The sequence below is a fragment of the Meriones unguiculatus genome, chromosome 14 (genome assembly GCF_030254825.1).
Source record: "Meriones unguiculatus strain TT.TT164.6M chromosome 14, Bangor_MerUng_6.1, whole genome shotgun sequence".
Taxonomy (NCBI): domain Eukaryota; kingdom Metazoa; phylum Chordata; class Mammalia; order Rodentia; family Muridae; genus Meriones; species Meriones unguiculatus.
In genome coordinates, this window is record NC_083361.1 from 13,936,711 (window position 1) to 13,949,065 (window position 12,355).

Sequence of the window (12,355 nt, forward strand, 5' to 3'; positions counted from 1 at the left end):
AACCCCAGCACACAGGAGGCAGAGGCCGGTGGATCTCTGAGTTCAAAGACACTTTGGTCTTACACAGTGAGACCCTGTCTCAAAAAGACAAAACAAAACGTTCTCCTTTAAAAGGGGCAATCTTATCCCAAAGACAACATAGTTAAATACGGACTATGCAGACTTAGATTTATCCACTTGGTTGTTGTTGGTTTTGGGGGGGGGGGGTGTCCTAGGCTGGCCTGGAACTCCTGATGCTCAGGCCTCCACCTCGTGAACGCTGGGGTTCCAGGACTGCAATGCCACGCTGGGCCAGAGTGAACATATGAACTGGCTCCGCGTCTGAGGCTGTGGCAGGTAAGATGATCTCCCCTCTCAAAGGCGACCGGGAGGAGGGGAGACGCTCCCGCCTGAAAGCCTTGCGATCCTAGGGTCCTGGGAACCTGGGAGCCACGAAGAGCGAGCCGACCGTCGAGCGCAGGCTGTGTAGACCTGACGCCTCCGACAGAGCGGAGCAGAGCAGAACCCACGCACCGCGCTCGGAGCGGAGCAGTGGAGCTCCGTCCTCCCCAGAGGACCCCGAGGCCTTCCCGCTGGGCGCGGCTGGGCGGTGCGAATGGCACAGGCCGCGGGGCGAGCCACCGAAGAGTGACTTGGGTGAGGTTCCGCCGAGACCCTCCTGCGCTCTGTCCGGAGGGAGACCGGGGTCTTCGCAGCGGCTGGCGCGGGCTCCTCACCTCCCGGCGAGTCCCTCCGTCCACGCGGCCCCCGGCGTGAATCTCCTCTTGGTTCGGTCTGACCTAGGCCGGGGAGTAGCTAGCAGCGGACGCTCCCCAACCCCCGCGCGCGCCCTGGCAACCGCGCATGCGCCTCGGGGCGGGGCGGGGCGGGAGTGGACGGGCGCGAGCACGGGCCCCGCCTCTCCTCCCGTGACGTCACGGGGCGCCGGCCTCCGCCCGGCTGCGAGCGGTGAGAGCTGGCGGCGGACGGAGCTGAAGCCGCTTGGTCGGGGAGAGGGATGCGGTGGTCGAGATCCTTCTGGAGGGGGGTTGGGGGAGGACGGGAGGCCCAGATGCACCGACCGCTGCTGCCCCTCAGCCTCTGCCCTCCCTCCTCCTGCCCTCCCCCTTGCAGAAATGCCATGTCGTGGGGCCGCACCGGGGCCGAGCCTATGTGACACCTGCGGTTCCCGGTGGCCTCCACACTCTCCCACGCTCTCCTCCCACGCCTCACGCTGATCTCCTGCCTTCCAGATGTTTGTTTTCGTCAGTCTGTCGCTTCTTGCCTGGAGTAGGGTACTCGGATGTTGGAGACCGATTTTAGACCACCCCTGTGTTAGAGCCCCTTGAGCCATACTGTTTGTTCTGGTCTTAAGGATCACTGTGACACCAATAAAAAGGAAGGAGATGGACGTCTGTCGAATTCCTGCATGGCCGAGTACCGAGCAAACTGCTGCCCCATCGAATCCTCATTACTTGTTCTTAGAACTCGTTTCACAACATCTTAACCTCACAGACATTAGCTGGCTTGGTGGCATTTAGCGAGCACCGTTCTTTCCTCCCTAGCTGGTTAGCTTTCAAGTCCAAAGTAGGAACTCTGAACCCAGACACTTCCTGTCTGCTGGGCTCTGGCTGAACTGTACCACTGCCAAACCCTAACCCTAGGCCAACTGCTTCCTCTTTCTCCAGCTGAGGATTCTTTTCATGTCCCTTTCACTAGTGCAGACTGCGCTTCCCTGCTTCTCTGGTTATTTCAGAAGCAGGCATTCCTTAAGCGCTGTAAGGAGGTGAACTTTTGGAGTACAGAACCTTGGATTTTGATCCTGGCTCTGCCACGTACCTGTGTCCTTGAGCAGATTCACTGTCTTCTCGCTTTAGCTTGTCTTTGCTTAACATGGGTGAGTGCCTTCTGACCAGCAGGCTCTTGTCCAGTTCTCCCTCGCTGTCCTCCAGCAGGCACTGCACGGAAGCCCAGACCCCTCTGCTCCTCATGGGCAGCTGCCAGGCAGGGCACAACTTGCATCTCTGTCTGGCTCACCACCCACCTTTGGTCTGTGCCACTTTGATCCTGCTGCTCCTTGGCCTCTCCGGCCTGGGCCTTGGTGGCTTCCTCCTCACTCACACAACTGGCCTACGTAGCCCTGATATTCCCCAGGTAAGTATGGGGGTGGGGTGCTCACCCTTCTGGTATAACCTGCCCCTGCTGCTAATCTCACTTCTCTTTCGGATCTTTTTCACACAGGATTGGGTTTCCTTCTTGAGATCTTTTGGCCAGCTAAGTCTCTGCCCCATGAATGGGACAGTCACAGGGAAGTGGCGAGGGCCTCAAGCCGTAGGCCTGCTGACTACTTTGAACTTCGGAGATGGTCCAGACAGGAACAAAACCCAAACATTCCAAGCCAAGATCCATGGTAGTCAGATAGGATTGAAAGGTGAGATCTGGGGACCATGGGAGTCCAGCTTCAGAACACTTAGGGTTGGGCCCTTCCTCTGGCTTCACCAGAATGGTGACCTTATACCAGTCTGTATAAGGTACATCCATATACCAGTCACTTCTGCTATAACACAGATTAGATAGGATGCTTGCAGGGAATGTTTCCACAGTAATGGTTCTGTGTTTTGCCTTTGCTGTTCCAGTTCCAAGTTTCTTGCATGCACCCAGAGGCCTTAAGTTTAAAACCAAATGGCCTGCCCCACTATGTGTAGAGAAATAGATATGGAGAGAGATTTCAGGCATGCCAGTACTGCCTGGGCTATAAGTGAGTTCCAGGTCATCTAGGATTACATAGCAAGGTCTGAAACCCCCTCTGAAGTGCATATGACAACATTAACGTATGAGTCACATGTCACTGTATTTTTCACCCATTTTAGGTATAAGTATACAGTTAAACCAGGCAGTGGTGGTGCACAACTTTAATCCCAAGACTTAGGAGGTAGAGGCAGACAGATCTCTTGAGTTCCAGGACAGCCTGGTCTATAAACTGAGTGCCAGGACAGCCAAGACTATTCAGAGAAACCCTGTCTCAGGAAAAAAACAAACAAACAAACAAAAAACAAAGTATACAATTAAGTTACTTTCAGTCTGTTTATGTAACTGTGGAGCCACGCCTGAAGTCTATTTTAAAATGGATATTTCTTTCGATCATCTGAGTACATCTGCACTGTAGCTTTTCTGCACCTCTATACCCCAGGTCCCCAGGCCTCCTCCACAAGTCTGCTTTCTGTCTCTGGCACTCTGCCTTTTCCGGACACTGCTACAATATGCATTCCTTTGTGGCCAGCTTCTTTGACTTGAAATAAGATGTTTAAGGTTCATCATGTTGCAGCGTTACTTCATTTCTTTTTATTGTTGAATGATATTCTTGTATGAATATTCCATGTTTTTAGGTATCTGTTTATGATTTGATTGACATTTAGCTTGTTTCCATAACATCATAAGAAATGATGCCGTTTCAGCGTGGCCTGGTGCTGCATATCTTTAATTCCATCAATTAAACCTCCGAGCTGATGTACCATTCTATAGTCTTACAGCTGGAGCTGTGTGTTTCCTTCCACACTTTGTTTTGTTTGCTTGCTTTTGGTTTTGGTTTTTTGAGACACGGTTTCTCTGTGTAGTCCTGGCTGTCCTAGACTCACTCTATAGACCAGGCTGGCCTCGAACTCCCAGAGATCCGTCTGCTTCTGCCTCCCAGAGTACTGGATTACAAGGCATGCGCCACTGCACCTGGCTCGTTTCTGTTTTGAAACAGGGTCTCTCTGTATAATTCTGATTATTCTAGAACTCACTGTGTAGATCAGGCTGGCCCTGAACTCACAGAGATCTGCCTCTACCTCCCGTGCGCTGAGATTAAAGGTGTGAAGCACCGCTCTCCGCTCACCGGCACTTTCTCTCTCCTCTTCACAGTACCCACCGTAATCACGGCGAAGCCCTGTTTCCCTGCGGTCTGGTAGTGATTTTTCAGGTTTCTCGGCCTTCTTCTTAAGTTGCTTAGTGTGCCTACTGAGAACGCAGACATAACAGACCTGTCAGTGTGTGAGGATACAGTGGGTGGGTGAAGGAAGACCTCCCAAAGTTACAGCGTCTAAGCGTAAGCTCTTAGAATGCTTAGCCATGTGCAGTTCCAGGCAAAGGGAGCAGCAGACACAGGCATGTAGATGGGAAGGAACCACGAGGGCATGGTTAGGAGCCTCCCAGGGTCAGTTTGGATGGCGCAGGGAAGGAATGCCGAGACGGGAAATAGATCCAAAGCAGGAAGGAGAAATTCACGGACAGTCTTCTAATTAATTAATTGCAATTATTTAGCTGCTTGTCTCTGTTCATGTGTGTGTGAGCAAGCATATGTATGTGCCATAGCATGCTTGTGGAGGTCTGAGGATAACTTGCAGGCGTTGGTTTACTCCCACGTAGGAGCTGCTGCTGCTGGCGTCCTATAAAGAGATTTGGTGTCAGCTGGGCAGTGGTGGCACCTGCTTGTGCTTTTTTTTTTTTTTTTTTTTTTTTGTGCTTGTGCTTTTAATCCCAGCAGCACTCACACAGGCGTGGATCCGAGGAGTCAGAGGCAGGTGGCTCTCAGAGTCTGAGGCCAGCCTGGTCAACAGAGTGAGTTCCAGGGTAGCCAGGGCTACGTGTGAGACCCTGCCTCAAAACAAAAACAAAAAGAAAGAAAACAAATAGAAAGAAATGATGAAAAAAGGTCGATAAAACTTTATGAACTAAGAGGGGCATTCACTGTCTGAGATTAACAATACAATCCCTGGGCAGTGGAGTGGGGGGGGAAATTATCTATGAAATTGTACATGCGCATTCTTCAGATGTGGTTATAATGTATATGCCAAGTTGTATTTCTTTCTTTTTCATTTAGACATATATAGCTTTCCATAGCACTACCTGATCTATTATTTTAATGGATCCCTTAAGTGGTTAGGCCATCTTTTTTTTTTTTTTTAATGTTTTCTGCGGTAAATAACACTGTTGTTTCCTGATTTTTTATTTATTTATTTATTTATTTATTTTTGCAGTTGATAAAATGAGAGCAAACATCTTAGTGTATGTTGTTTTGTTTTGTTTTTTTCTCTTGCTGGTACTTAAGAATGAGCCCAAGGGCCTCATATATGCTAGGCTAGTACTCTGCCATTGAGCCACACGCCTAGCTCTTAACACCTGCAGTTTTAAATCTTTATTATTGGTATAGGGGGGAGAGGACAACTTTGTGTCGTTAGTTCTCTCCTTCTGCTCTTACCTGGCTTCTGGGTACCAATGTCAGTCCTCAGGCTTGTGTGGCAAGGACTTTTCCTGGATGACCCATCTTCCTTGTTCCGTTTCTTCTGTTTTTCATACTGTACATTTTCCCTGGACAGTGGTGGTGCACACCTTTAATCCCAGTGCTCGAGAGGCAGAGGCAGGCGGATCTCTGTGAGTTCAAGGCCAGCGTGGCCTACAGAGCAAGTCCAGGACAGACAAGGCTACACAGAGAAGCCCTGTCTTGGAAAAAAAACAAAACAAAGCTGCACTTTTGCTTTGGTGTTTCTTAGTTTGTGAAAGGGTCTCATTTAGCCATAGTTGGCCTTAGACTCACTGTGTTACCGAAAATGATGCTGACTTCTGAGCTGTCTACCTGCCTGCCTCCCCCTTCCCTGTGTTGGGATTACAGGTGTGTGGTACCACTCACTCCTAATTTATGCTGGTTGGTGGTCCACAGGCATTCTGTCAACTGAGCTGCATCCCCGGCCATGTAGAAATTCAGACCATTCAGCAGTGAGCAAAGCCAGAGTAGGTTCACCTACAGTTTGGTGAGCATCCTGTTTGCTCATTTAAACTGATGGTAGAAGTTGGATATGCTGGTTCATGTCTATAACCCCAACAGATGGGAGGTTGAGGTAGGAGGATTACCATGAGTTCTAGGTCAGCGTTGGCATACTGGTTTCTAGGCTACCCTAGGCTCCAAACAAACAAACAAAAAATTTGGCTTGTGTCTTTCATAGAAATGCCCTTAACACTTTAAAGTTGCAATAAAACCTGTACTTTATTTAATCTTTTCAGAAAGCTTTCCTTGGTTTGTATGTTCTTAATACATCTGGGTTACTTATAAAGTGATATGACAGTCTATTTTCAAAAGGACAAGTTAATTTCATTCTTTCTTTTTTCCTTCCTTCCTTCCTTTTTCCTTTCTTTCTTTGTCTTGTTTTGTTTTGTTTATCTGAGACAGGGTTTCTGGATATAGTCCTGGCTGTCCTGGAACTCACTCTGTAGACCAGGCTGGCCTCAAACTCAGAGATCAACCTGCCTCTTCTTCCTTAGTGCTGGGATTAAAGGTGTGTGCCACCACATGCCTTTGTGGATATGCATACGTCTATGAATGCTGTGTGTGTGTGTTTACCAGAAGAGGCCTGAAGAGGGGATCAGATCCCTTGAAGTTTCAGGCAGTTAAAAACCTCCAGATGTGGGTGCTGGGAACCGAAGTCAGGTCCTCTGGAAGAACAGTCAGTGCTCCTTGTTGCTGGCCATCTCTGTGGCTTCCTACTCCGTTTTTTAATCTTGTGTTTTATGCCTCTTGCAGGGTCTTTTGCAGGAGAGTCTGTCCTGGTCACAGCCAGGGTGGCCTCAGGAAGGACTCCAGGGACCTGCCTCTATTTCAGTGCTGTTCCAGGAATCCTGCCCTCTAGCCAGCCACCTATATCCTGCTCAGAAGAGGGAGCTGGAAATGCCACCCTTAGCCCAGTGGTGGGTGAGGAGTGTGTCAGGGTCTGGAGCCATGAACGCCTTGTGCTCACCAAGCTGCTTACTTCGGTAAGTGCGCCAGGCTGATCCTCATGGTTTCATGTGGAGCACTGTCGGAAAGGGTTGAGGAGGCAGAGTCATTCAGTGGAGAAAGGATGGGCTGGGTCTGATGTACTGCTGGGCTCCCTTACAATTCTGCTACTCCACAGAGTCTGAGGCTGGAGGATTGAAAGTTCTAGGCCAGCCTGGGCTTTATGAGAGTGTATTAAAAAAAGAACATAACCCTGCCGTAGGTTAGAGGCAGTGTGGTCTAGAGCAAGCAGTGAAACATCTCTAAGACTCTTGGCTTCCTCATCTGCAAAGGACAAACATGATCTAATCTACAAATTCCAGTAACCGTAAGGCACTCAGCACAGTACCTGATGCAAAACAGGTTTGATCAGAGACAGCCAGTTGCTGTTTGCTGACTTGGAGACCAGCCTGCTGTATGCACGGAGTTCCAGGACAGCCAGGGCTATATGCTCATGTCTAAAAATCGAAACGACAACAGACAAAACAGAAGTGTAACAGGGGGCAGAATGAGCTGGTTGTTGTCATAGAGATATGAGCAGAGTGTTACACAGACATAAAGCAAGGAGCAGTTAACCCTAAGCTGAACTTTTGTAGAGAGCCTTCCTGGAAGGGGGCTAGGAAGAAAGAGTTGTATACAGTAGTTTATAGTAAACGAGGCACGTGTGTTCTTTATCTCATTCAATCTTAAGGTAATCTTGAGACAGGTGCTATTTTCCAGTTTTGCAGATGAGGAAACGTGTTTAGAGAGGGAGTGAATTGCCTAAAGGCACACAGCTGGTTAAATGGCAAAGCTAAGGCAGCAAGTCCAGCCTCTTTTCCCTGGTAAGATGATCCTTCAAGGAGGAAGTAAGTGCAATTCAGCCTTTTGGGATTCAAAAAGGTTGTTTGGCACGGCACGACATGGAAGGAAGCTGGAGAAGTCTGAATCTCAGAGCCATTTCAGAACTTCTTTGAGTGTTAGGCTAGATGGTACAGTTTGACACTGCAGTAGGAGCCGTCTATAGCTTACGGAAGAGAAAGAAGCTCTCACTCAGCAGGGCAGGGGAGCTGGACCGAGCGGGGGATCCATGCTTCTCCCCGTGTCAAAAGAGGTCATTTGGGCCAAGCGTGGCAGCGGTGGACGCCTTTAATCTCAGTGTTCAGGAGGCAGGGGCAGGTAGATCTCTGAGTCTGAGGCCAGCCTGATCTACAGACTTAAGTTCCAGGACAACCAGGGCTACGGAGAAACCCTGTCTCAAAAAACAAAACAGTAAAACAAAAATTGGGGAGGCAGAATTTGGCTCCAATTGCAGTTTTTAACATGGGAAGGCCTGGCAAGATGGCATAGGCATGTAAAGGCCTTTGTTGGCAACCAGAGTTTTATGGTTGGAGAGATGGCTCAGTGGTTAAGAACACAAGCTGGCCCACCAGAGGACCTGGGTTCACATTCCCAGCAACCCCATAGCAACTTGTGACCTCAGCTCCTAGGAGATCTGATGGCCACGTCTGGACTCTGCAGGCACTGCATGCAGGTGACGCACAGGTATATGCGCAGACAAAACAGCTGAATACAAATACAGATTTAAAAAATATTTTGAAAAGGACTATGCTTGGGTGTCATGGTAAACGTCTGTTAACCCAACACCCCAAAGGGCCAAGGCAGGAGGAACATGAGGATTTGAGACCAGCATGAGCTACATAACAAGACCTTGTTTAATAGAGAAGGGAAGGAAGGAAGACAGGTGGAATGTGGAGAAGAGTGACTCCTGGGGAATCATTCAGGGAGTTCAGTCCACGAGCCGTTTGGAAACCATTGGGACAAAGGTTATCTTTCGCCTGCCCCACAGCTGCTCCTAGGTGTCAGGAGGACCCTGCCTCCTGGAGGCTTGTCTCTGTTTTTCATGGTGTGGGGCAAGATATCTTCCTACTGGAAGATTCCCCAACCCTCTATCATGTCCCCTACCACTAGGAGGAGCTAGCTCTGTGCGGCACCAGACTGCTGGCCCTGGGCTTTTTCCTGCTTCTGTTGTGTGGCCTTCTCTGCTGTGTCTCTGCTTTGTGCTTCCATCCACGCCCAGAGTTCTACTGGTCTAGAACAACGCGGCTCTGAGGGTGCCGGCCTGCTCCATGCTTTGTTCTCAGGTGAGGTTCTGTGGGCATTAGGGTTGGGAAGGGATGGCAGTTGTGACTGGTAAAGCAGCTCCTTAGAATCCATCCTCAAATACTGCTTCCCCTATGTCCCTGAGAGCCCTCTGTATTCAGCTATCTCCTCACGGGAACTGGGACTAGCTTTCTCCATAGACATGGAGTATTTTTATGATTTTTTTTTTCTTTTTCCTTTGTCTCTGTGTGTATGGCCACACGTGTGCCATGGTTTGTATATGGAGGTCAGAGAACCACTTGATGGAGTTGATTCTCTTCCTCCACGTTTGTGTAGGGTCAGGAGACCTGCACTCAGGTCACCACAATTGCTTTCATGCCAGGAACCTTTACCTTGCAAAGTGGACACATGTAGATACCACCCAGGGAGAAAAAGACTTGTTTGTTATCAGCAATTCAGATGCCTCCCCTAAGCCGGACAGTAACTGCTCTTAGCCACCAAACCACCAGCGCCTTATTTTACCTTTTTTTGTTTGTTTGTTTGTTTTTGAGATAGGGTCTCATTTGTAGCCCCAGTGACCCGACACATAATAGGTAGACCAGGCTGGCCACAAATTCACAGAGATCCACCTGCCTCTGTCTCCCAGAGGGAGATTAAAGACACTTACCAACACCCCGAGCCTTATTTTCTAACCTGAGATGCCCTCATACATATCCTGTGTGACTGAAGTCTTCCGGATAGTCTTCTGTTGTGAGATGCACTGGCCTGCCCTTCACACATAGCCTCATGTCAGCAACGATGAGTTAAGGGGGTTCAGGTTTGACGATCTGCCTGAAATACGTAGCCTTGATCTTTTTTTTTTCCTGAAACTTATTTAATATTTGTTTATTCATTTTGAGACAGGATCTCACTGGGTAGCCCTGGCTGGCCTGAAGCTTGCTATGAAAGCCAGCCCGGCCCCAAAGCCATGCCTGCGTCTGCCTCCTGAGTGCTAGGATTAAAGGCATGCACCACCACCCCGGCACAATTATGACTTTTAAAATTATTTCACTTATTTTACTTGAGAGGGATCCACGGATATGTGTGCATGCAGCAGTGTGCATGTGGCGGTCAGGGGTCACGGGTCTTGGTTCTCATCTTGTGAGTCTTGGGACTCAGATACAGGTTGTCAGCCTGGTGACAGAGCGGTCTTGTTGGCCCTCCTGGAATTCCAGGCAAACAGCTCAGAAGAATCTAATGAATGGTGGCCCCTGTTACTGGGGGCCTAGACTCCAGCCAAGCACTTTATACACGTTTTCTTCGTTTAATCGTGATTGCACTTAGAAAGTATTTTTCTCTGATAACTAGATCTTTGGAGGGAATGAGCTTGACAAATGTAGCAAAGATGTCCTCACAGACATCTACCAATTCACGCCCTCTCATGGAGTTAAAAAAAAAAAAAAAAATCAACCCAAAAAAGATCTTACCAGGCTGGGATGGGAGGGTTTCACCTGTTTGAAAGCTGCATGCTGAAAGCTGAAGGCTCGTAAGCTCTCCCCAGGTCCCGCTGTCCTAGCTGTATGCTAGGACGTCTCTCTGGGAGAAGAGCAGACAGTCTCGACTGTGGACCGGCTCCAGCCCAGAGGAGCTGGAAGCTCGGGATAGCTTTGTTAGTTTTCCTCATTGCTAGGCCTCACCACCCATCTTCCTACATTGGGAAACAGTGGAGCCCATCCAGTCAGGACCGGGAAAAGGCTTCTAGCTTTTTGGTCCCTGGTTGATCCTAGGGGATTGTGAGGCTGGGATTTAGTGCCAGAACCTGTCTCTAGCTGTCCCTTCCTCTGTGATTTCTGCATTCATGCGGAGCTTCCTCCAAGGGCTTTCTTACTTGTTCTGTTTCCTTTGTTTTTTCCAGGTGCAGATCAAATTCTTGGGCCTACTTCTGAGTTTAGAAGACCTATTACAAAAAATGAAGAAGTGGAATGTGGGAAAATAAATGGCTTTTTGACTACTATTGTGTAAGGTACTTATTGGGAATTGGCTTAAAGTAAGCATTGGGGGTACTTTTCCTTGTTGATTTAAAGGATTTTCTTTCTTTTTCTTTTTTTTTTTATTTTATTTTTTCAGATAGGGTTTCTCTGTCTAGCCCTGGCTGTCCTGGAGCTTACTCTGTAGACCAGGCTGGCCTCGAACTCAGAGATCTGCCTGCCTCTGCCAGGGTGAAAAGCATGTGCTACCACCTCCTGGTGATTTTTCTTTTCTTACTGTTTGCACACATGCTCATGCTGTATGTACGGGGTGGGGGTGTGTGTCACAGAACAACTGTTCTCCAGCCTTTACGTGGGTTCAGGGCATTGAACTCAGGTTGCCAGAGTTTCATGGCAAAACCTCCTTAGCTGTTTTGGTCCGCTCCCTTTTGTGAAGCCATGGATTGAACTGAACATCAGGCCTCACACATGCTAAGCAAGCACTACCACTGAACAATACAATATCCCCAGCCTTGGTTGGTTGGTTGGTTTTTTGTTTTGTTTTTTTGTGACGGGGTCTCACTATGCATTGCTGACTGGCCTGGAACTCACTCTGTAGACCAGGCTGGCCGCAGACTCAGATCTGCCTGCCTCTACCTCTCAAGTGCTGAGATGAAAGGCCTGAGTCACGCCCTGCTCCCCCTTTATTTTCTCTTTTTTGAGATAAGCTCATATATGTAGTCCATGGCCTGGAACTCAAAACCTTTGGATGTGACCCCCACGAGTATCCAGATGACTAGCGCCTATTATCCTTGTTGACCTTACAGTGGAACTTATATCCTCCTGCCTCAGACTGGACTTGCTGAGTGCTGGGATAGAGAAAATTAAGCCACCACTATACCTTTTAGACAAACTGTGACCCCCAACTGTGCCATCTGGTCACTTGTTTTCTTCCATGATGGTTCTGTTTAGGTAGGGACTTTCAGATAGTGGAAATGCTTTGACATAAACGGTTCATGACTTTGGGCAAGTTATACAACCCTATTGGATCTCGGGTTTCCTTGTAGGGATTTGACCCGTTGGGTTTCTCCAACGTTGACACTTTCATCCTCGCACTTGGGAGCTCATCTAGTTTAGATACTTAGGAACATCAGAATGGTCCGGTTTCCCGCCTTTTCTGCGCCCAGCTGTTAGCACCCTTGCTTTACTCCTTTCAGCCTTTACTCTGCACGCACGCGCAAACCACAGCTTTCCCTTCTCGCGCGCCCCCTTGGAGCTTCCCCTAGCAACAAGCTCAGTCGCAGCACGAAAGCGGGGCGGACGCATGCGCCGCAGCTCTCTCCACCGGCAGTCCCCTCCACCGACAGCTCGCTTGGGCTCCTCCCCAAGCAAGCCAAGCCTTTCTCCTCTCCTCTTCCCACCCAGGATCCGCGTGGCGGGGCGCGCGCGCACTGGAGCGCGAGGCCAGCTTCTGGTCTCGGCCTCTTCAGCTGGAGGAGGCGGGGGGCGGGGCTACTTCCTCTGGGGCCCCACCCACTTTGGCCCGGCGTCCGTACCGCGC

General features: G+C 49.3%; 1 protein-coding gene across 6 annotated transcripts; it reads left to right on the forward strand.

Moving 5' to 3' along the window:
• The first annotated feature begins 426 nt into the window (after nt 1-426).
• On the forward strand, nt 427-10,838 carry Tmem219 (transmembrane protein 219). Of its 6 annotated transcripts, none has more exons than XM_060366835.1 (6): nt 427-636; nt 1,932-2,133; nt 2,221-2,410; nt 6,536-6,765; nt 8,717-8,889; nt 10,743-10,838. In XM_060366835.1, the coding sequence occupies exons 2-5, from the start codon at nt 1,969-1,971 to the stop codon at nt 8,855-8,857; spliced, it is 726 nt and encodes a 241-aa protein (XP_060222818.1). In that variant the 5' UTR covers nt 427-636; nt 1,932-1,968; the 3' UTR covers nt 8,858-8,889; nt 10,743-10,838. The 6 variants fall into 6 exon arrangements, with proteins under 6 accessions (XP_060222818.1, XP_060222817.1, XP_021491481.1 ...); XM_060366834.1 differs by having other exon boundaries at nt 1,935-2,133; XM_021635806.2 differs by lacking the exon at nt 427-636 and adding an exon at nt 829-948.
• Nucleotides 10,839-12,355: the final 1,517 nt, after the last annotated feature.

What these genes read in the sequence shown, in the direction of transcription:
- Tmem219 (XM_021635804.2), top strand. Translation starts at nt 1,873, where the DNA reads ATGGGTGAGTGCCTTCTGACCAGCAGGCTCTTGTCCAGTTCTCCCTCG. An exon ending in TAGTCAGATAGGATTGAAAG is followed by an intron (nt 2,411 to 6,535) that starts GTGAGATCTGGG and finishes TGCCTCTTGCAG; the next exon opens with GGTCTTTTGCAGGAGAGTCT. An exon ending in TCACCAAGCTGCTTACTTCG is followed by an intron (nt 6,766 to 8,716) that starts GTAAGTGCGCCA and finishes CCCTACCACTAG; the next exon opens with GAGGAGCTAGCTCTGTGCGG.